This window comes from Sprattus sprattus (genome assembly GCF_963457725.1).
Source record: "Sprattus sprattus genome assembly, chromosome: 18".
Lineage (NCBI taxonomy): Eukaryota > Metazoa > Chordata > Actinopteri > Clupeiformes > Clupeidae > Sprattus > Sprattus sprattus.
Window position 1 is genome coordinate 5095828 of NC_137916.1, and position 24618 is coordinate 5120445.

The 24618-nt window shown below is 44.5% G+C and overlaps 1 protein-coding gene across 1 annotated transcript in view; it reads right to left on the reverse strand.

The window, feature by feature from the left end:
• Positions 1-23224, reverse strand: part of grid2ipa (glutamate receptor, ionotropic, delta 2 (Grid2) interacting protein, a) — a gene marked incomplete at both ends in the record, with an annotated part of 40479 nt that extends 17255 nt beyond the window's left edge. Inside the window, 6 exons of the mRNA XM_080857104.1 lie at positions 1-16; positions 3482-3760; positions 17416-17570; positions 18021-18434; positions 21708-21964; positions 23122-23224. The exon at positions 1-16 is cut by the window's left edge and continues 70 nt beyond it. Coding sequence (XP_080713230.1) covers positions 1-16; positions 3482-3760; positions 17416-17570; positions 18021-18434; positions 21708-21964; positions 23122-23224 — 1224 coding nt within the window. The remainder of the gene's footprint in view (positions 17-3481; positions 3761-17415; positions 17571-18020; positions 18435-21707; positions 21965-23121) is intronic.
• Between the last annotated feature and the right edge of the window lie 1394 nt (positions 23225-24618).

The window sequence follows — 24618 nt, forward strand, 5'->3', positions numbered from 1 at the left end:
GTACACTCGCACAGTCCTGAGGGAGCACGCACATAAAAAGAAGGGAAGGGGGTGGAAATAAAAAAGAGTGTTAAAGAGTCAAGGGATGGAAGGATCCCTCGAGCCCTGAAGAGTCCAGGGCTCTCCCACTAGAGCATGGGTCACCCAAACATCCGCAACTAAACGGAGCGTGACACCTTGAAAGATCTATTTTAACCCTCTATACCCCATAGCTGCCGCCGCCGGCATGTTTGTATTGTATTCTCCCATAGCGGCCGCGGCATGTCATCCTTCCTCTAATCTACCATAGAAGGCAACACATTGATTGTAACCTAAGATAAATGTTAGAGTTCAGTAGAGTCTAATTAAGCAATAAGCCCCAAGAGGCCGTGGTTTGCGCTGATTTTAGAACAGGTAAGGGGAGTTGTTAGGCACGACGCGAAGCTACTGAACTCTTACATTTATCAATTGAACTCTAACATCAAATCTCCTGAACTCTAACATTTATCAATTTAACTCTAACATTTATCAATTCAATTTAAGAAACAATAGTTTAATAATAAACCGTCATTCTTCCGCCACTACAAAAAATAGTTCCTAAATAAATCGTTGCCAAGACGCAACCCTTGAAGCAACGCAACAGCCAGATGGAACACTTGCACTACCGACAAAAAATTGGTGCTTTTATATTCACATTAATTTGTATATCGCCATTAATAGTGCAATTGTTCAAACAGTTTTCAAACGGCTCCTCTTTGCTGGAGCAGCGACAGGGGTATCCTGATTTTGAAGCTTCAGTGTCCCAGATGATGTTGCTCCACATGTGTATTAAATGCGCTATATGAATAAAATTGCCTTGCCTTGCCAGTCGCTGCGGATTAATATGGAATGTTATCATAGAATGTTATGAGGACAAATTGTAAGGTTATGCTTGATTTTACAACGGCTTTTAGCCAATCACAATCAAGGATTTGAACAATCAGTTTTAGAATTGCAGTTAAACCTCACATCTATGGATCCACCAGAAGAAGCTCTAACCATTTACACTTATGTTAAGAGCACAAAATGGCAGACATCACTCTACCCAACATAACCCTATCATCTTCACAAATATAGAGCTATTTGCCACAAATGTTCCACTGTTTTGCAGGTCACAGGTATTGGAACTAAACCCAGATCAATTTGATGGCAGAAGAAAAGACATAATTGTGCTAAAGTGTGGCCTACTGAGTTCATAATTGAGCTGAAGTGTTTCCTTCTTAGTCTCACTCTTGTGCTGACAGGTGACCAACGGGTGAGCAATCAGGCTACAATCAGCGCTGTAGCAGTTTTCTGCACAATTACCTCCTGGCATGAAATTCCACTCCTTTACTCCCTTCTCCTACACACACACACCTCCATTACTCCCCTCTCCTACCTGCTGCAGTGCTGCAGTGCTGAGTACTAAAACAAGAAGCTGAAGAAAAATCAGCCTATTCCCTTTTATTTGATAAACAAGCTCTTGGGAGGGAGGGAAAAGATATAAAAAAAATCAAAGCAGATTTAATGGAATAGCTTATGAAGGGAACAGACTACAAAAGAGGTAAGAAGAGAATTACAAGTAAAGAAATAACACGAGTGAAAAAAATCACTCACTTGCAAAACTCTCATAAGTAAGCAGTAAACATCAGACCGCAGGCAGTTAAAAAAAAACATAACTAGGAAAATGAAACCTATTCACTTCAAATTTGTGAGCAATAGTGGGATCCTGATTACCAAAGTGAGATATGTATATAATTAGTAACAGTACAATAAAGCAAACTGACATATGTAAATAAGAATATTTGGGTAAAATAAGTATTTGCGATTTCACAAGTTTGGCCACTTGCAAAGAAATATGTGATCTATAATTGTAATGGTAGGTGTATATTAACAGTGAGAAACAGAATATCAACAAAAAAATCCAGAAAAATGCATTTTATAACATTTATGACTTTATTTGCATTTGATGCAAAAAATAAGTATTTGAACCCCTAGCAAAACTGACTGACAAAAATGACTTAGTACTTGGTGGAATTACCCTTGTTGGCAAGCACAGACGTCAGACGTTTCTTGTAGTTGGTCACCAGGTTTACACACATCTCAGGAGGGATTTTGGTCCACTCCTCTTTGCAGATCCTCTTCAAATCTTTAAGGTTGCGTTTTCAATGGGAGGGAATGAGGGAATGAGGTTCAAGCCCAATATTCCACGTAGTCCATACCATAGTCCCCTTGATGCGGTGGAGTCGTCCTGTACCCTTGGCAGAGAAACACCCCCAAAGCCTAATGTTTCCACCTCCATACTTGATGGTGGGTATGATTTACTCTTGGGGTCATATTCAGCATTCCCCCCCTGTCAAACACGGCAAGTCGAGTTGATGCCAAAGAGCTTGTTTTTGGTATCATCTGACCACATTCTGTCTCCCAATCCTCCTTAGAATCATTCAAGTGTGCAATGGCAAACTTCAGATGGCCCTGTACATGCGCTTCCTTGAGCAGGGGGACCTTGTGAGTGCTGCAGTACTTCAAAAAATTACGGCGTGGTGTGTTGCCAATGGTTTTCTTGGTGACTGTGGTCCCAGCTGCCTTGAGATCATTCACAAGCTCCCCCTATATAGTTCTGGGGTTATTCTGCACCTTTCGAATGATCACTGATACCGCACGAGGGGATATATTGCATGGAGCCCCAGACCTAGAGCGATTAACATTAGCTTGGTGTTGCTTCCATTTACGAATAATCGCACCAATAGTTGTCTGCTTCTCACCAAGCTGCTGGCCAATGGTTTTGGAGCCCATTCCAGCCTTGTGCAGGTCTACAATCTTATCTCTGACGTCCTTGGACAACCCTTTGGTCTTGCCCATGGTGGTGAAGTTGAAGGTGTGAAGTATGATTCTTTGGACAGGTTTCTTTTATAAACGTCATCAGTTGAGATCAGGTGCACCTTGTTAGACTTAATGAGGACTAATCTGTGTGCACATAACTGGTCATTGTGAGCCAAAATTCTTGCTGTTTGCTTGGGGGTTCAAATACTTATTTTTTGCATCAAATGCAAATAAAGTCATAAATGTTATAAAATGCAGTTTTCTGATTTTTTTTGTTGATATTCTGTTTCTCACTGTTCAAATACACCTACCAATACAATTCTAGATCACACATTTCTTTGCAAGTGGCCAAACTTGCGAAATCGGTAGGGGTTCAAATACTTATTTTCCCCACTGTATGTGTTGAAGAAACTGCTGCATTTTGTTAGTGTGAAAAAAGCATCAGGAGAATGCACATTATATGCATGTTATGGCTGTGTGACTCAAGTGGGGGTCAGAGTCACAGAGTCAATGTTAGAGTGATTTTTACACTTGACTAGGTGTGTGGTAAGTAAGATGACACAGTAATATGTTGTCCAAACAGATTTGGCGATGGTCTGGTCTGAATGTAGCCATTACTACAGAGGCGTGGTGTACCCTATGGGCTGCTGTGCATTCTGACCTGCGGTTGGTGTTGGCTGCGGCACTGGCGTGTCCAGCGATGAGTGAAGTGGTCTTGCGGAGGCCGCGTGAGGCCGGGGGCAGGCCCTCGTCATGGGCCGTGCGTGGCACAGAGCTGGCGCGCGTGGACACCAGCAGGCGCTCAGGGTGGTCCTCGCTCCGGCTCCGGCGCAGGCGGTTGTGGCGGTGCTCGCTGAAGCTGCGGCCACGCAGACGGCACATCAGGCTCTGAGACACCACCTCATCGAAGCGCTGACGGTGCTTCTTGGGGATGAAGATCCTGAGGAACATGGCCAGAAGAGACAGAGACAGAGAGAGAGAGAGAGAAAGAGAGAGAGGTAGGGGAAGGGGAGAGAAGGATGAAGAGAGGAAAGAGGGTCAGAGAGTAGGGAGAGGGGTAATGCTGAGGTCCTAGTGTGCTGTGACCAGCAGAGTCCTTTAAAATAGTTAGAGTAGGTGAAGTGATGAACAGATAGAAATACTGGAAGAAAGAACTAGCTGGGGGTGAGCAGAGAGAGAGAAGTGGAAGAAAAGAGGGAAAATGTGTGATATGAAGAAAAATCCTTCAGAGAAAATACAGGGGGGTGTTCGAGAGAGGAAGAGAGAGAGAGAGCAAGAGGGAGAGAGAGCGATAGGAGGAGAAGAGGAGGAAGTGGGAAAAAAAGAGGGAAGATGTGTGAGAAAATCTAGGGGTGTGTTAAAGAGAGATAGAAAGAGAGAGAGAGAGAGAGAGAAAGAAACACCATCCACTTTATCCTGTAAAGCCTTTTTCCCACTCACCCACTGCTAGAGATGGATCATTAAAAATCTTTCTCCAGATGTGAATCACAGGTGAGAGCTTTCTCACTATTCTCAGAGCTCCCCTTTAGGAATGTTTAGGGAGATGTAAAGAAAAAAACATAAACAATGAAGAAAAGTTCAGTGGGAGAGACTACAGAGGCGAAGAGAGAGAGATAGAGAGTGAGTTCAGGTAAATACAGGCGGAGAGAGAGGTAGCAGTCTTATCCTAATAGCTAGATGCTCATTAGGGGGATGTGTTTTCTCCTCCAGCACTCAGTGAACAGGGACGTACGCTTACTGAGACAGTCACAAAATGAACAGGGGCATACGCTTACTGACAGTCACAAAATGAACAGGGACATAAAATGAACAGGGACATACGCTTACTAAGACAGTCATAAAATGAACAGGGACAAACGCTTACTGACAGTCACAAAATGAACAGGGACATACGCTTACTGAGACAGACACTAAATGAACAGGGACATACGCTTACTGACAGTCACAAAATGCAGCTGTACTCCACGCAGTGATGAGAGAAATGAGCACTGTCACCCCCCCAGGCAGGAACACCCTCCATGTGGCATCACAGGGGATGTAATGCCCCAGGCACCTCAGGGTACCAGGTAGAGAGGGGGTCCAGCTTTACCTGCACATTAACAGACACCTCTCTGTCAGGTAAATTCGAACATCTTGCACTCCAGTACTTAACACAACATGGTAAAACAGAGACTTGAGAACAGACAGCTGTGAGATGTCCATTTTTAGGAGAGAGAGAAAGAGAGAGAGAGAGAGAGAGGGAGAGAAAGGGAGACAGAGCCTACTGCAGGAGAGGGAAAAGAGCACAGGACTTTGAGATGAAGTGAGAGCTACCAGATTCAATCACTAGTTCCTCACACTTCTGCCCAGTGCCCACTCAGTGCCTCTGTGACTCACCACTCATGTCAGTCTCAAGCAATCTGCAGCCAAGTGCCCAACAGCGTGAAGTGGAACAGACACGGGCACCTAGGGCATCTCCCACTAGGACCCAGGGATACTGAACTCTTTCTGGGCGGTGGGGAGGGTCTTGAATGAATGATCTGATAGTGGAGGTCGTCAGAGCTGAGCAGCCATGGGAAGCCCCCCATTTGGGGCGCAGTCAGAGAAGCCTTCCCCTGAGAGCGGGCAGGAGCATGGGGACATACTGTATGTGGGAAGAGGAGGCAACATGCCAAATGCAAAGGAAAAGCTGCAAAACTATGGACAGAATAATGTCTCAAAATTGTTTGTAAATGCATGTGCCATGATCAACAAATGTTCAACGATTTACAAATGTGTTTTCCATCCACAAACACAGCACAACTCAACACAACTCCTTACATGCGACTTAAACATTCTCGTTTGACTAGATGTACTATGATTTGTACAAATTAATCTATATTTATAAATTCTGCGTGCAAAGTGTTGAATCTGCATTTGTGGATCATCCAACACAGACATTCATCCCAGCTTCCACTGACATCATTTTGAGACATTCTTGTCGCCATCAACACACAAATCCACACAAATGTGCAAGGAATAGGAACCAGTAGTGTTTCATGAGATGTTTGTCATTCCAGGGGATTTAAGCATTTGTGAGGGGCTGAGAAATGAAATGAAAAACTGAAACAAATAAATAGAAGGTACTGGAAAACTGGAAAACTATCATGCCTTGAGAATTAGCTCATCCAAGTTGTGAAGCTTTAGATTTTTTACATCAAAGTAATAGGCTAAATATTGTTATCTATACAATAATATTGCGGCTAACTCTCTGTCAGGTAGCTGAGCTAAACGGTTAAATAAGTGCAGCACCATTATCTTCATGGCTTCATCAGATACATTTAGTGATTTCTGTCCAGATCTGGTCTCAGCTCTGTGGTGGGTACAGTGCCTTATCCATATCTGTGCAAATCAAGATCTATTTGTGTATGGATCACAAAAAAGGGAAAAGAATGTCTCAAAATGACGTCAGTGGAAGCTGGGATGAATACGTGTGTTGAATGCATGTGTTGAATGCGTGTGTTGAATGCGTGTGTTGAATCACGTGTTGAATGCGTGTGTTGAATGCGTGTGTTGAATGCGTGTGATGAATGCGTGTGATGAATGCGTGTGATGAATGCGTGTGTTGAATGCGTGTGTTGAATGTGTGTGATGAATGTGTGTGATGAATGTGTGTGTTGAATGCGTGTGTTGAATCACGTGTTGAATGCGTGTGATGAATGTGTGTGTTGAATGTGTGTGATGAATGTGTGCGATGAATGTGTGTGTTGAATGTGTGTGTTGAATGCTGCGTTGAATGCTGTGTCCACAAATGCAGATTCAACACCTCACACGCAAAAATACAGATTTACAAATGACATTTCACGACAAATGCACAAGCAATGTATGATGTACAGTATATTTACAAATTATAAAGTATATACTTCTTACAAACATAAATCAATTTGTACAAATCACATACGTTGTACGTTGAAATGAGAACTTAGAAGTCACAAGTCAGGACTTCTGTGTTTGTGGATGGACAAACACATTTGGAATTTGTTGAATATTTGTGGATCATGGTACATGCATTTACAAATAATTTGTAGACATTATTTTCTCCATACAAAACCTTCAGCTCAGAAATGACCTCTATGACCCCAATCTGACTAGGTCTTAGTGATGACTGAGGAGCATTACATCATCTCAGACCAGAGCTAAGCTTCTTACACAAGCTAATACAACATACAGCATTTAAACAGTGTTGTTGAGTGTGTTTGTCTGTACATTTAAACAGTGTTGTCTATTGTTGAGTGTGTCTGTCTGCACATTTAAACAGTGTTGTCTATTGTTGAGTGTGTCTGTCTGCACATTTAAACAGTGTTGTCTATTGTTGAGTGTGTCTGTCTGCACATTTAAACAGTGTTGTCTATTGTTGAGTGTGTTTGTCTGCACATTTAAACAGTGTTGTCTATTGTTGAGTGTGTCTGTCTGCACATTTAAACAGTGTTGTCTATTGTTGAGTGTGTTTGTCTGCACATTTAAACAGTGTTGTCTATTGTTGAGTGTGTTTGTCTGCACAATTAAACAGTGATGTCTATTGTTGAGTGTGTCTGTCTGCACATTTAAACAGTGTTGTCTATTGAAGAGTGTGTTTGTCTGAACATTTAAACAGTGTTGTCTATTGTTGAGTGTGTTTGTCTGCACATTTAAACAGTGTTGTCTATTGTTGAGTGTGTTTGTCTGCACATTTAAACAGTGTTGTCTATTGTTGAGTGTGTTTGTCTGCACATTTAAACAGTGTTGTCTATTGTTGAGTGTGTCTGTCTGCACATTTAAACAGTGATGTCTATTGTTGAGTGTGTCTGTCTGCACAGCCAGCGCTCAAGGCAAACACATTGTTCTCCTTTGCTGTAAAGACCACAGCATCAAATAAAACAAAGAATAAATAAAAATAATTAAATAAAAAAACTATTGAGCGATTGAGACATTTTAGTTTGTGACACACAAACAGCGCTCCCCCAGTCGCCCACATATATACACACACATTTCTACATGTAAAGAGAGAGGGGTCTGGGTTCAGACACAAATAGCAGGAGCTTCACAAATAGCCCACTTTTATATATATAAATATACATATAAATTAGTTACTTCAACTCCTGTCTCTATGGTAACAGTGGAATAATTCCACACTATGAAAGGTAGGCAATTGTGTTTATGAATTTCTTTACTATATTTATTTACCAAGACATACAATGGGATACAAGACAATAAAGAGAGAGAAAGCTATATGATTGCTGAACATGTATATAAATATGAAGTCCCTGATTCTATAAATGACTAAAAAAATCACAAAGTATCTCCATTCAGTCATAATCATTATCAACTTTCACAAATCATCATCAGTTACCAGTCATATATAATCTTCCACCACCACCCCCATCATCAGTCTGTAGCATCCTCAGTCCTGACAGGTGTGTGAAGTGCTCACTATTGCTCCAGCCATCAACACTGCCACCAGTCCTGACAGGTGTGTGAAGTGCTCACTATTGCTCCAGCCATCAACACTGCCACCAGTCCTGACAGGTGTGTGAAGTGCTCACTATTGCTCCAGCCATCAACACTGCCACCAGTCCTGACAGGTGTGTGAAGTGCTCACTATTGCTCCAGCCATCAACACTGCCACCAGTCCTGACAGGTGTGTGAAGCGCTCACTATTGCTCCAGCCTCGAGCCTTTAGTCCTGACAGGTGTGTGAAGTTTTCACTATTGCTCCAGTCCTGACAGGTGTGTGGAGTGCTCACTATTGCTCCTGTGGTGAAAACAGACACCAGGGCTCACTTGCACCATCGCTCTGCACATTACTCACGAGGAGCTCAGCGGGCCTCAAGGTCGGCCTGTGTGCTCAATCCTGCTCTACATTCCCAGCCCAGCTACAGAGAACTGGCTCTTATTTAGGCCAGAGAGAGAGGGACAGAGAGGAAGAGAGAGAGAGAGGGAGAGGGAGATAGAGAGATGGAGAGGGAGAGGAGAGAAAGAGGGGGAGAGAGGGACATGGAGAGGGAGAGAGGGGGAGGGAGAGAGAGGGAGAGAGAGAGGGGAGAGAGGGAGAGAGAGCGAGGGAGATGGAGAGGGAGAGAGACAGGGGGAGAGGAGCACCTAGGGGAGGCCTTAGCCTCAGAGCCCAGGGCAGAGGGAGAGTAACAGACATCCAGAGGGCAGAGTGAGAGTAACAGACAGACATCCAGAGGCAGAGTAACAGACATCCAGACGCAGAGTAACAGACATCCAGAGGGAGAGTAACAGACATCTAGAGGGCAGAGTAACAGACATCCAGAGGCAGAGTAACAGACATCCAGAGGCAGAGTAACAGACATCTAGAGGGCAGAGTAAAAGACATCCAGGGGGAGAGTAACAGACATCCAGATGCAGACTAACAGACATCTCGAGGGCAGACTAACAGACATCCAGAGGCAGAGTAACAAACATCCAGAGGCAGAGTAACAGACATCCAGAGGCAGAGTAACAGACATTCAGAGGGAGAGTAATAGTTATCCAGAGGGGCAGATGCTAACTAACCTGCTCAACTGACTCCTCTGCTTATTCTACTCTCTTATTTACGTCTGCAGTAAACACGTCCATCAAAGGTTTATTATTCCCACTGAGAGTCAAATCCACTCCCCAGAAAGAGGGTAGATGTCAGAGTATGTGAAAATTGAGACTTTACCACATCGGCAGGAACTCACACCCCTGCTGGTTTCTTGACTGAAGCGCTAAGAGCTAAAATGCTGTCCATCCAAAATATGTACATGTACTTTCTGAACTGTGCTTTCAGAGGAACACTTACAAATCATCTCCTACTTTTCACAAGAGCCAAAACACATGCAAATGATTCTTACATTTAACTGTCATTTAGGCTGAGATGGCCTCAATTAGAAGGAGGTCAAAAGAAGTCTAAAATTACTCATGGGGGGGGCGGGGGGGGCTTATGGAACAAGGGCACGCAGAAGCAGCAGAGAAGAGAGGAGAAGAGGATGAGAGGAGGATGAGAAGAGGATGAGAATGAATGAGGAAGGCAGCAGTGTGAGCGTTCTAGAAAGGAAAGGCCTGGATTATCAGTTAGACCCAGTTCGGAACAGAGAAGAGGAAGAGGAAGATGAAGAGCAGGGCAGAAGGGCTTCAGAAAGCACAGCCAGCAGCACTCTCAGACAAACTTCAGAAGTACACGCCAGAAGTGAGTGTGTGTGTGTGTGTGTGTGTGTGTGTGTGTGTGTGTGTGTGTCCGGTGTGTGTGTGTGTGTGTTTATGTGTGTACAATTTGTGTGTGCGTATGCATGTTTATAAATATCTGTTTTGAGCCTGGTGTGTGTGACAGGGGTATAATGACATGCATGTCAGAAGTGCTGGAGAGTGAGAGTGAGAGTGACAGCTTGCTCTGGACTCCCACGGGAAGAAAGAGCATAGTGCTATGTAAAGAGAAATTACTGACTCGAACAAAAGCTGTGATGACAGGATGCCCAGAGACTCATCATCAGTCCCACACACTGGGAGACAACGGACTCTCTCCCTTTATAAACAACAGAAAATAGATTCTCTCTGTGCTTTAAAAACAACCCCAATAAAGCATGCCAAACTAAACTAAGAAACAGTCCCTTCACACCTCAACTCAAATCAGCTGTATTAAAGACAGAGGCACAGTGTTCCTAGCATTTTGTAACAATAAGTAACATATAAAACCATGTTTAGCATCAGTCAGAATTTTGTTTATGTTCAAGAAAGCATAATCAACATGGCTACTTAACATGTAAAATCAACTGCAGAGAAATTGCTATACTGTACATTTGGGCAATGCTGCAAATTTGATACAAGTTGTATATAATACAATAGCACTGCAACAGCTCTGGCTTGGGCACTTTAGGCTCTCACGTACCTGGCAGTGTGGCTCTGCAAGTAACTCCCCCAACCCCACCCCCCACCCCCCTTCCGAGACGAGACAACCCTGAAGCTGGTGCAGGAGTAAAAGAGAAGAGAAGAAAAAACAGCCTTGATGGTGCACCTTACCGAAAGTGTTTGGAGAATCTCCTGTCTCTCCCCATGGCTCTCCGAGTCTGTCTGGAGGCTCAGTCTTTAACTAGGTGCTGGATATTCTGTCGCCGTTTACCAAAGCCTCAGTCCCCATGTGCACTTGAATTATTGATAATTCAGCCGAAAAAGAGAGAAAAGAGAGGACAGATGTGAAGGATTCCCAAATGTCCAAAAAAACCTCTTGAATAGCCTCTGGCTGGGGAAGCTACTGGCTCTTCAGGAACCAGGAGAGAGACACCCTCAGTACCATCACTCCAGGAAAGAAGAAAGGAGACTGGGGAAAAAACTGAAAAAGAACTTCACGCTTAGTCAGAGTGCTGACGTTGTCGCCTTTAGTGCTTGGGTCCATGTTGGCACCCCATTCTGTGGGAGTCTCGGCTGCCTGAGTTCAGCTCTGCCTCGGGTCTCCTGACAGACGAGGATGCCTCCCTGAGTCCTACCAGGAGGGAGGTGCCTGCTGCCTCAGTGGAGGAGGCAGAGGGAGAGACAGAAAGAGAGAAAGAAGAACGAGGAGAGCGATGAATAAGGGGGGAGCGAGGGAGAGGAAGACAGGAGGAAAGGAAGTAAGGTGAAGAAGTGAGTTTGTGGGAAGAAGAGAGGAAAAGCCAGAGGCAAATGAGGAAATAAAGAGGACGAATGAGAAAAGAAGGGTTTGAGGGAGAGAGAGAAACAGAGAGAGAGAAGATAGGAGAGAGAAAAAAGGTAAGGTTCCCTTTTTGGATCTCAGTGAGCTGGACCATGCAGGTCCGTCAGACACTCTTATCATAGGCTCCTCCAGCAGCCGCCTCATGTTCAGGAGGGAGGAGGACTGACAGCTGACAGGGAGGCAGCCTGAGAGAGAGAGAGCATCCTGAGGTTCCACTGCAGCGTCCTCTCACATTACCACCAGCCACAGCAGCAGCAGCATCCCACACGCAGAGCACCTCAGGACTGCCACCCTAATCGACACGTACGAGGACAGTGTACCCAGGCATGAACACACTTATGCTCCTCACACTTATGCACCCAATACAAAGACCTTTACAAAGATGGGCGAAAATTTGATTTTTGTAATTAATCCAGCTGCTTGAATTGCTGAGATATTTTTTAGCATAGAAAAAAAAATGCAGATTTTAGTCATCTCAAATCACACGCCATATATCCCCTAACCGCCACCACCTCGACTTTCACCATGTGTTAACATTTTTCGGATAACTTTTTTAGAGGTGCGTCACAAACCGAAGAGATTCAGTGTTAACGGAAGTAGGCTGCGTAAAAATAGAGTTTGTCCGCGGGGAGAAATTCAGCACATTTTTGCGAGGACAGTGAAGGCACTGGCTGGTCAGATTTCAAGTGAACTGAAGAGGACACTAATTTGCCTGTGCTGATGAGTGTCGTTGAGCATCATCAGGACCACGAGAGCTGTAGAAGGCTGTCTGCTTCCTTGGCCATAGGCAGGACTACAGATCCCAACACACATCTGAGCTCTTCACATTAGATTGAAATGACTAGCCATAGGCAGGACTACAGATCCAAACACACATCTGAGCTCTTCACATTAGATTGAAATGACTAGCCATAGGCAGGACTACAGATCCAAACACACATCTGAGCTCTTCACATTAGATTGAAATGACTAGCCATAGGCAGGACTACAGATCCAAACACACATCTGAGCTCTTCACATTAGATTGAAATGACTAGCCATAGGCAGGACTACAGATCCCAACACACATCTGAGCTTTTCACATTAGATTGAAATGACAGGCCATAGGCAGGATTACAGATCCCAACACACATCTGAGCTCTTCACATTAGATTGCAATGACTCCTCAAGGCTGATGACACAATGGAGACATGGCCAAGGTCAAAGACAATGTGTTGGGGTAATTGGCACATCAATTTGACATAGAAGCACCAAAAAACATGCCAAGAAGCCTCTACTCAACAGCCCATAAAGACATGAAATCAGTGGCACAAATATGGCTTACTGAATAGACTTTAGAAAATCCAACTGTTTTGTTATCAAGACAAGAGAAAAAATCTGCTCTTTAGTACTTGAGCGTATACAAAAAAAAAATCTGCTGGCGTTTTACAGACATAATGAGAGTCTGTTACATCTATATATAATTTGTCAGCTTTACTGGAGGTGGTCATTAACATCGCTCCATTAGTGCTGTGTTGCTTTGGAGCCCCCAGTTACAGCGCTACCAGGCTGAATCCCTGGAGACTCAGAGCCCAATCATCTGGCACGTGTGACTAGAAGCAAAGCACTTCCCTTTACAGCACCACTGCCAAGAACCACATCTCCGCATCTCCACGGGGCTAAGACCCAAACCTATAGGGGGAGCTCTCTAATGGGCTGTGGGCACTGAGAAGGGCTCCCCTGGAAGAGCAATCATGGCTGCAGAATTAAATAAGACAAGTCCAGGTTCTGATTGCATAAGAGGATCCCCAGTTTTGAGATACATGCCCTGCATAAGCTCTCAACGTTCTGACTTCTATCATGTCTTGTTAAAGGCACAATATGCAACAATTATGCTTCAGGATTAGGGTTAGGATAAGCAGTTTAACCTTAAAATAACAGCTTAAAAAAAATTGGGGCGCTACAATGACTTTTAATATGGAGAATTGCGTCCGTGCCAATGGCATAGCAGGGTCGATAGGCATATAACTGCCTTCTGTAGTTTTGCCTGCCGATGCCCGCCGACCTGACTTTGATTACCTTCTGCCGATCTAGTAAGTAGCTTATTTGCCGTCTTGCTTAGTCTTGTGTTGCACATGATTGATGTTTGACTGTGTAAGGACAGTCGTTGAGTAATTAGTTTGTCATAATGTCAAAGTCAGCACATTTCAAGAGATTTTGTTAGTTTTAGCTGCTAGCATACCTTTAGCGAATAGCTATTAATCCTTAATGCACCTTTAAAACGGACAATCTGTATTGCTCAGATATTGACATTTTTAGGTATCCGTTTAGTCACTGTCTGATAAATATGGTCTAAACTCATCACCTCACTCATCATGCTCCCCCCTGATCTCAAAACTGATACACAGACAGACACGCCAACCTGTATGCATTTCATGCCTTGATACTTTGTTTCTGCCCACCTCATACTGTACTGAAGGACTCAAGCAATGCACCCAGGTAAGATGGGTACAATAGGGCGATGGCTGATAGGGAGCAATGCGGTCTGCAGATGGGCAGGCAGGCATGTGGGAAATATCAAATGGGTCATGGCGCACTGGCACTGGGCTTGACTCTAATGCACCAGTACCACTCCAGCCCATGAAGCCAACTCCATCTGGAACATCACGTTGAGTGCCTAAGTGTGCCACCAGCACCCGCACATGAGGCAGCAGAGGCAGGCAGCATTTTGGAGAGAGAAGGAGCACAGCATCAAAATGGAACCCAGGAGAGTTATGATAATTCAGTCCAGCATGGTTGCATGGCGACACTGTCATGTAATGACATTCAAGGAGTTCAGAATCATCTTTGCACTTTCAGAAAAAAAGCATCATAGCAGCAAAGGTTCAGAATGAAACAGAAATCGCTAATGGACCCTTCACACAGCCATACCCCAACATTGCCACTCTGGGACAGCCCTTTAGAGACTGAGAGCTGAAAAACAACTTGTGACCAAACCAAAATCATCTACATTAAACCATCAAAACAGAATGAAGTGGCTTGGCAGAATAGTTCTGAAAGGCTAAAATGTTGTCGAATTAAAAACATGTGTAGGGAATGGCAGACTACTTCACTACTCTTTGGGGGGATAAGAATGACAGAGGCAGAGCTCATGATAGCTAGAGCAGCAGCCAATGGCATGTAAGAGCAGTTAATAAAGACTACTTAATACCAGAAAGCCTAAACTAAGAGACCGTAGCTGTAGGTTAAAGGGTAATGAAACTGAGGTGCATGAACCCTTGAGAGAGACCTATAATAATATTTGTCACACTGAATTTACACTCATGGTAATATCGACTTGCCTACCTGCTGACATCAGGGCTTTAGGTATGCCTTAAACTCTGAAACTGACAAGAATATCTGTCCTCTAAAGATCTCCTCCTAAAGCTTGGAGCTAAACGCATGTTCTTTTAAAAGCCATTAAACACTTGTGAATAAGTACCACTTCACTCATCAATCAGATCGATCAACCAGGACAAAAGGACTGTTCAAAACTCCACCTAGTGCACAGAACACACTGCCATTAGTCTACAGGATCGGCATCTCACAGGTAGCCAGTGAGACCAAAGGGGGACACATAAGAGAGAGGAAAAATAGTCCCACAACAGCAGCACAGAGCAACTCACCTCAGACAACTCATCGCTGGTCTCCTTCATAATCCATTTACAGCATATTCACAGTATGTACTGTATGTGGGTTTGTCAATCAGGAACAAAGGAGAAAGAGAAAAAGAGGGAGAAGGAGACTGAGGGATAGAGAACTAGAGAGAGAGAAGGCGGGAGAGCAGGTATACTGCACAGTATGTATCACACGAATAACAGGTTTGGACATAACAGCAGCAATCTGCACAGCCAAGCACAGCAATAGAGAAAGAGAGGTGGGGGCTTGTGATTAAACAACTCCATGACATGTACTAATACAGCACATATGCCTGTGAAGGGAAAGAGAAAGAGAGAAGGGAGGGAGGGAGGGGGGAAAGAGTGGGGGAAAGAGAAAGAGAGGAGAACATTGGGCAGATGGGAGAGGAACAGCAGAAGAGAGGGCTGCAGAAGTGTTTGTTTTTGTTCTTTTCCAATCAGTGCGAAGAATATAGCATCTGGCAATACCCTGGGGCGCAGCACACACCCTCATTTGGATCTGAACACTGCATGGAGGACACAAGGATGATATCTGAGGAGGGGGACTTCAAAACAAACAGCCTCCTTCTCCTGCGTGGAGCGCACTCATCAGTGACAAGCTAGGTATTCAGACTGATCAAAGACATCTAGTTCTTCTCTTTATGGATGCTCTAGCAACATTTGCACAATAAACAAAGCAAAAACTCTTTTTTTTTTTTGCTCTGAGTGATTGATCCCCCCCCCTCTCCACCCATTGTTTCTGCAGTAGTTTGAACACGTTACTGAGAGACCTCACCCAGGGTGGATGGTGCCGGGCTGACTCATTAAGAACAATACTTATTGTATTGGCCAGGCTCAAAATCAATTCTCTCAGTTCTTTGCAGACTCTGCCACGTCAGCTGAAATTAAGTGGCCATTGGCTCTTTACGTGGCATCTCAATCGGCCTTGACTGCAATCACTGTATACTCAGGTAGAGTTCTCCACTCTCTCACACACACACACACACAAACACACACACACACACACACACACACACACACACACACACACACACACACACACACACACACACACACACACACACACACACACACTCAACTATAAAGGAACGGGCTCTGATTAAGAACATCCCATGCATGCCAGCCGTCTTCAAAAACATGAGCTGCACATATCAAAGCATGGGCATACCTTAATAAAGAGCTAGCAATCAAACCCTCTCTCTTGTTTCATCTTTCCAACAGCCTTCAGTAACACTGAACAATTGTGCCAGCTCAATAAAACATTCAAAAGCTGTCAAGTTTTTGACAAAACTGCCAGCGGCTGTCGTCACCCAAAACACTGTCAAGGTTACACATTTGACAGCCAGTGTGAAGGGCACATGAGTTAATAACGGCTTCCTCATTTTATCTGTATTATTAACAGTGAGTGTGTTCATCTAAAGGAATCTCAAGCAGACGAAAAAACACTTACACTGTTTACAGACTAGTTTACAGGAGACATTCTTGTCTTCCAATAACATCTGAACTTTAAAACTTTAAAGCTGCAGAAACACATTGAGTTTGGACATTTTAAGAGTGTCGTACGTGACGCTCTCAATCATACACAAACCCTTTAAAAAGCTGCAGAAACACATTGAGTTTGGACATTTGAAGAGTACCGAACCTGATGCTCTCAATCATACACAAACCCTTTAAAAAGCTGCAGAAACACATTGAGTTTGGACATTTGAAGAGTGTCGAATCTGATGCTCTCAATCATACACAAACCCTTTAAAAAGCTGCAGAAACACATTCAGTTAGGACATTTGAAGTGTGTCGTACCTGATGCTCTCAATCAGACACAAACCCTTTAAAAAGCTGCAGAAACACATTAAGTTTGGACATTTGAAGTGTGTCGTACCTGACGCTCTCAATCAGACACAAACCCTTTAAAAAGCTGCAAAAACACATTGAGTTTGGACATTTGGAGTGTGTCGTCCCTGACGCTCTCAATCAGACACAAACCCTTTAAAAAGCTGCAGAAACACATTAAGTTTGGACATTTGAAGTGTGTCATACCTGATGCTCTCCACCAGACACAAACCCTTTAAAAAGCTGCAGAAACACATTGAGTTTGGACATTTGAAGTGTGTCGTGACTGACGCTCTCAATCAGACTCAAACCCTTTAAAAAGCTGCAGAAAAACATTGAGTTTGGGACATTTGAAGTGTGTCGTACCTGATGCTCTCAGACACAAACCCTTTAAAAAGCTGCAGAAACACATTGAGTTTGGGACATTTGAAGTGTGTCGTACCTGACGCTCTCGATCAGCTGCTGATGCTCCTCGGTGATGAGGATCTCAGGGAGGATGCAGCCCAGGCTCTCCACGTCCCTCTCGGTGGCATACTGCTTCAGCACGTCAAACAGCCGTTCCTTCACCTCTGGGTCATCTCCCAGGATCTCCTCCACCTGTAGGGGGCAGGAGAGCTCACTTCAGAGAGGCCGTGATCTGACGGTCATTCATGCATGGTGGGGTGTTTACAGAAAGTTGCGTCTTTGTTTGTGAAGTGGAATCAATCACATACAGTTGATTTCATTTGCAGGTACAGACACAGAGGGTTAATGTATCTGCACTTGCTGGAGGCAAGAGATCTGCTAAGAACATTGAAGATATTAATTTCCTTTGCCTAGAATATAAAAGAGTATTAGTAAAAAGAAATGTGCAGGTTGCAATATTTTCAGCCTGCATCCTTCCATTCTTGAAATCTTGAATCTTGAGACACTAGATCTATCCCAGTAAGAGACTTAAGACTCTGCCATTTCTATGCCTGAACAAAGAGTGAGGCTGGGGCATTTCTATCCCCATAAACTATATGCTATATACCTATATGCTGGAAAGAAATCTTAGCACAGGCGAACCTTTTTATTAAACTCCTGGGCTTTGTGTTTGCGGTCCTGGCGCACGCTCTCCCCACTCAGGCGTGGTGGGCTGATGGGAGTGGTTGCTGTGGTACTACCGGAGGCGCTGATGTTGACGGGGGTGGTCAAGGCTGCCCCTGCCGCCTCCTTCATGCTGGCACTAGCCGAGCGGCGCTGCCAGCGGTTGATACTGAGCACTCCGAGGCGCAGCGTGCGGCCCTGCGAGGCCTTGATCATGGCCGCCGCCATCTCATGCTGCTTCACTGGCAGACCGTTCACTTCCATCACATAGTCGCCCGCGCGCAGCCCACAGCGTCCCGCCGGAGAGCTGGGCAGGCAGTCTTCCACTAGCAGGGGGCTGTCTCCCACTATGGTGAAGCCAAATCGGCCATCAGGGCCAGGAGTGATGTCAATCTAGGAAGAAAGGAGAAAGATCCAAAACAGGATAATATACTAACAAGAGTTTTCACAAGGAAGGATGAGGGAAGGCCTGTGGTAATAACCTCTAGCTTTAGAACAGCTCCTGCACGTGTATCATCTATCATGTATACTGCTGCACCAGAAGCAAATTACTGTTTATCAAACCTGTTACAATATGTGTACTGCAATCAGCTCAGTGAAACAACATCTATTGTTTCTGCATTATTCTTCAACTGCATTGTTTTCTTTCATTGTGATTTTTGGATGTCTGTCGGCAGGCAATGTGTCAATTGACCGACCAGTAAGACTGCATTCCCTCAGAACTGGTATACTGCAAAGGGCCTCAGAGACAGCAGGATGTCTTTAAATCATAAGGCTATCATTCTATTTTAGGGGGACATTATTAATATGAATAATAATTCCAACATCAAGCCCCGAGAGGTGAGCCAGGGTCTCTTGAGTAATATGCTTTAATGAGGATTTTCATCTCACTTAAAAGAACTATTTAATTCTTAAATAGTTCTCCACCAAACCACCCCAAAGAGAACCATAAAGGCACGGGAACGGGGCCTCTGAACTAGTGTCTCAAAAAAAAGAATGTTTTCGAGAACCTGAACCTGAAGAGTTTAAAATGTAGTTCTTCATAACGTAGAAAGCACCTGATGTTCTGAAACATCTATTGGCGGTGCCAGCGATTGTTTAATAGTGGTAACGATTGCTAAGTTAAGAAAAATCATGCTTTTAATTAGAACTGTTCTCTAAACGTGGGTATAGACGCGCGTCGGACACGATCAGTGGGCGTTGCCCCGTTACAAATGACTACATTCTTAAATTAGGCGTCTCTTGACGCACTTGGCCTTCACAGCAAAAAAAAAAAGTTATTTTTCAATTAAAATCCAAATATTGGGCCTTATTCTCGAACATTTTCATTTTTCATTTTCTTACGGACTTCGGAAAACCAATGTTAGAAGAACATATCCGCCAGATTCATGAACGCCTGAAAATGTGTTCTTACGCAGCAGAAGTGTTCTGAGCTGTGCTTCCCCGGAAGAGGTTTCTTAAATTGAAAGCACGTTCTCGTGCACCTGGATTTGCTTACATAAATGCCCCGCCAGCTCCCTATAAGGGCACGCAACCGTAGTAACGTGTGAAGTCGATATCGGCCGAATCTACACAAAAGCAACTCGTAAGCGAGTCATGTAAAAGCGGAAAGCAGGCACTGGTCGAGTAAACGCAGATCTAACTTCACTAGCGCAGAGGTGGAGGTACTGTTGCAGGATGTAGATGTGTCCATTCTATTCCACAATGGCTATATCAACGCGATTGAGTTAAGTGACATACTCCGCTCTGTTGACTCTGGCTTCCTCACCATCCTCATCCTCCTTGACCTTAGCGCCGCATTTGACACCATCAACCACTCCGACTTCCTCTCACGTCTCCAGCACTCCCTTGGTATAACTGGTACTGCCCTCTCCTGGTATCAAATCTCTCAGACCGATACCAATTCATTTCCATAAACAACTGCAAATCCTCCACCTCCCCAGTTACACACGGTGTCCCCCAAGGTTCCGTGCTCGGTCCCCTCCTCTTCATCATTTACATCCTTCCCCTTGGACAAATCATCCGTCGCCACGGTCTCAATTTCAACAGTTACGCTGCCGACACCCAGCTCTACCTCTCTTCGAAGGCCATCACCCCAGTCACTCACTCCACTCTCACCATCTGTCTTGCTGATATAAAATCATGGATGCAACAACATTTTCTCAAACTCAACTGCAATGAATCAGATATACTTAGAATCGGCCCTAAACACCTTACCCACTCAGCCCAGTCTTTCTCCTTCAACATTGACGGCTCCACCATCACCCCCTCCACACAGGTCCGTAACCTTGGTCTCATCCTAAATCTTGTGTTTTTTTGAGGAATTGCATTTGAGAAATCTCTGGCCTATTTACGCCTGCTATTTCGCGTTCTGAAAGTCTTCTGAGGTTCAGAACAATTCCCAGATGAGAAAACTGTAATGAATGCCAAATTTGTTCATAAATCCACCGGAAGTGGAGTTCAGAAGGAATTCCTTCTTAAATTCTTCTCAACTGCGTTCAAGAATGAGGCCCATTGTTTCCGTCAGCAATCATTTAGGGCAACTTTCATGACACTATATTAAAAACATGACTTCTTAGCATTGTTGCCTCTAGTAAACAAAACTAACTAAGGTTAAAAGTTGTTTGCTAATAAAGATGATGACTCAATAGTATAGTAATATAGTATGTATCCTGTGAAAAAAAGAAGTCATGTCTTCGCCGAGCTGCGGTAACACTGTTATTGAATCAGAACATCAGGTGCATTCAATTAATTTATCGCTGCCAGTGGGTGTTGGCCTATAAGCGATTCATTGACCCTGGACTCACACATACGTGTTGGAATGCGTTGATCCAACAGATGGCAGAAGAGGAGTCTGGCACATGGGGTTGTGTTGATAACGGAGACATTATTGACAGGTCAACAAACCAATCACGCCACTAGCAATCTGTTCACCTTGTGAGTAGTAGCATGCTACATTAGATAGGTGGCTCAGACACCTCGCAAAATCCTATCAGACGTACTTTTCAGTTACAATAAAAGGGTTTTTCCATTGTATAATGTCTACTTCTCAGTACCTTAAAAAAAATATAAGCAAAAAAAAGTCAAACAAACAACATTTGGTACAAATACGACCATCTATGGAGTTTGGTCCGCCATCTATTATTTTTTTTTACTTCCCGCTCATTCGACGTGAGCATAATCGCAATCTGATTGGCTAGCACCTGTGCTGTGAGTTATGCATGAAAGGCAATTTGATTGGCTGACGCATGCGTTGCCTCTCGAAAAGTTGAACATTTTTCAAACACAATGCGACGGAACCCAACGAAGCCACAATTCAGTTCGGCAAAGGATGACGTCACCCTATTCAAAGTGAATGGGGATCCGTCAACCTATGTGTGAGTCCAGTGTTAGGCCTTTGCTTCTGAGTGAGGACCTTCACCTTACCAAATAGGTGTCAACCTTTAATTGAAGAGTATTTTTCTACAGTGCAACAAAAAGTCCTCAGCAGTGAGATATCCTAATGAAATCCTTCTCGCTAACTATTTATTATAACTTGTATTTGACTTTCAAATGTCTCAGTGTTCAGTCCCACCCATTTCATTCTAGCCATTTAGGAAAAAGGACTGAACAGCAGTCAAGACTGATCAGTAACTGTAGAGCACTGTTGGTGGGATTGTGTGGCACCTGTTCCATCCGGGACACCACCCCTATGCTGGGGGGCACGGATTTGATGGTGTTGGCCATGTCAACGAGGGCCAGGGGGCTGAGCGTGGACACGTTCTGGCCGTCCACCTCCAGCACCTGGTCTCCTGGCTGCAGCCCCGCCATGTGAGCACTGCTGCCCTCCACCACAGACAGGATGTAGCTGGGCCCATCTCCGCCCAGCCGGAAGCCAAAGTCCTCTGGCCAGCCCTGGTTAGATGGTGGCATCATGCTCAAGGCTGCAAGTGTCACACACACACACACACACACACACATACATACATGCAAACACAGAAACAGACACACACACACACACACACACACACACACACTCACATACATGCACACACATACATACATACATACATGCAAACACACACACAAAAACAAAAATGCATAAAGGAAATACTTACACATCAACTTTTTACGAATGTGACACCTAAAATCTGAAAATGTCATTAGGACTGCAGACACTGTTGTTAGCTGCAGTGTGTGAGACCTCCTAAGTACCAGTGTTGTTCATAGCCTGCTTCCAGATCTGTTGGCCCTGTTCTCCACTCACTGCAGGCAGTGTGTGAGACCTCCTCAGTCACAGTGTTGTTCAGAGCCTGATTCCAGATCTGTTGGCCCTGTTCTCCATTCACTGCAGGAAGCTCTCCCCTCATTCTGTCAAAGCCCTAGTACACACCTTGCCCCACCTGCTCCATACCAACACTCACACACATACTCAAGATAGACTCATATATATCTGGGATCTGTCATTATGGAATATAAATGGGACATCAATATTTGTTTATAAACCAGTAAATCTTTATCACTGTATCCTTCAGTCAACATGATATATTTTTCTTGTTCAATGTGCACAGTGAAACAGGACAAAATGTATACTCTTTTGGAAGCCAGACTATTCAAAAACAAGTCAAGCAAGAAAATAAAGTTACTGTAAATACACCCTCTCTCATGAAAGGGTCCTTTCTGAGGAACCAGAATGTTTCATAGCGACACAGATTCCTCATTTGAATTAAAATCAGGTCATGCTTTAAAAATAAAAGCCACAAATGCGAAAGTTTAGCTCTGCGATTGCTTAATTGCCTGAGATGGCCGTTAACTACCCTTCATAACAGCTCTTTGTGTGTACTTTAGATTTCGATGTCTTACAGTGCTTCAGTTGAATGGATGAAGTTTAAGAACGCAATGAAACTTGATTTCTTATTACAGCCTTCTACCCTTGCACTTCAGATGCACAAACACAGCACTGGCCATAGCCTTACAGCTAGTAACCCAACCAACACCATCAAAGCCACTTATACTTCTTATACCTTTTTGCCACTTGCCCTAAAAGCCACAAGAAGAATGCAGTAAACGCAGCAGAGGTAAGAGGGTGGAGTGGACTCACAGAAGTCTTTGGAGGCGCTGCGGTATCCCCGGGTGGAGCCGGAGCCGGACCGGTTCTGGCGCAGGGAGAACCGGCCCTTCTGGCTCCTGAGGAAGCGCCGCATGTTCAGGCTCAGTGATCGCCTCAGCGTGCCGATGCTCCAGGCCAGAGGAAGAGGAGACAACCGTCGCGGCTGTCCACCTCCGTCCTCTTCCGGTAAGGGTGAAGAAAAATAGCACCACTGCGGCCCCCTCCCCAGCCGACCCACCTCAGCCCGGTCTCTCTGAGTTCAGAGGAGCCAGGCTCTTGGGCTCCTGCCCGCGGTCTCCATCTCTTCAGCGTGGAAGGCAGGTGGACGCATGGCTCTCTTCCCAGGGTTGGTCATCAAACAACGGGTAGAGAGATCTGGAGGAGGTGAAGGGGGTGGAGAGGAGAGAAGGGATCAGGCAGACGTGGACTTACTCTGGTGGAGCATCGCTCCAGTACGTTGGTCCATCCCCGGCCCTCTTTGCGCAGGACTAATGTGGGAAGAGTAAAACTGGGACACACTAGCTGGGTCCTCTAATGATTCTTTCTCGAGGAAAGGTGCTGCGAAGCCCCATTTTTCTATAAATACCTCCCCTCCCCAACCCTTCACTCTCTTGCTCATTTTCTCTCTTCTTCTGGATCAGGGTCTCTCTAAGGGCTGGGGACTGACCCAGAAAGAGTATGGCTTGCCAGTGAGAGAGAGAGAATAAGAGAGAGAGAGAGAGAGAGAGAGAGAGAGAGAGAGAGAGAGAGGACAGCATGTATAAAGAACAGAGCCCGGGTGTCGCTACTCAATGCTATGACACAGGGGGACTCGTCTTCATGCCAAGGTTGAACGGACCTGGACAGTCCCATTTCGATCCATGCTTCCCACTGGTGATTAAGCTCTAAGACTCACTAACTCCACATCTGTCTGGGCCACTGCTGTTGTATCCACGGGCCAAGACACACTGCCAGATCAAATATCCTGCTTGGGCGTCATTCCTCCTCAAAAGGAGCGCTTGTCAGCCAGAAATGGGCAGGATTGGGTTTATTTCCCTAGAAATTCACCTGAGCAGCAGAATATTTGCAATGGGAGCCTCTGTTTACCCCTGAGGGTCGGCACTGTGAGCTGTGGAGACGAGATCATTAGGACACTAGGACCCAAAATCCTTAGCGTGCACTTCTATTTTTAATCTGTTGTGTGCCAGAACGTTTCCTGAATGACAAAATACACAGACAATATGAAATAATATAAAAGCTAAATGACTTGCCATAACTAGGCATTAGTATTGCCATACACCTGTAATGAGATCCATTGTTCGATCACAGATAATTCACATATTATACATAAGAACCCTTTATAAAACAATGAAAACTAAATAACAGCTGTGACAGTGAGACCCATCACATCCAAATCATTGTTATCGTATGTCTAGTGATTTCAACAGGCAATTTGTAGTCGAAGAGTGAGTTAAAACAATCCAATGCAAAATTATCATGAGAGGCAGT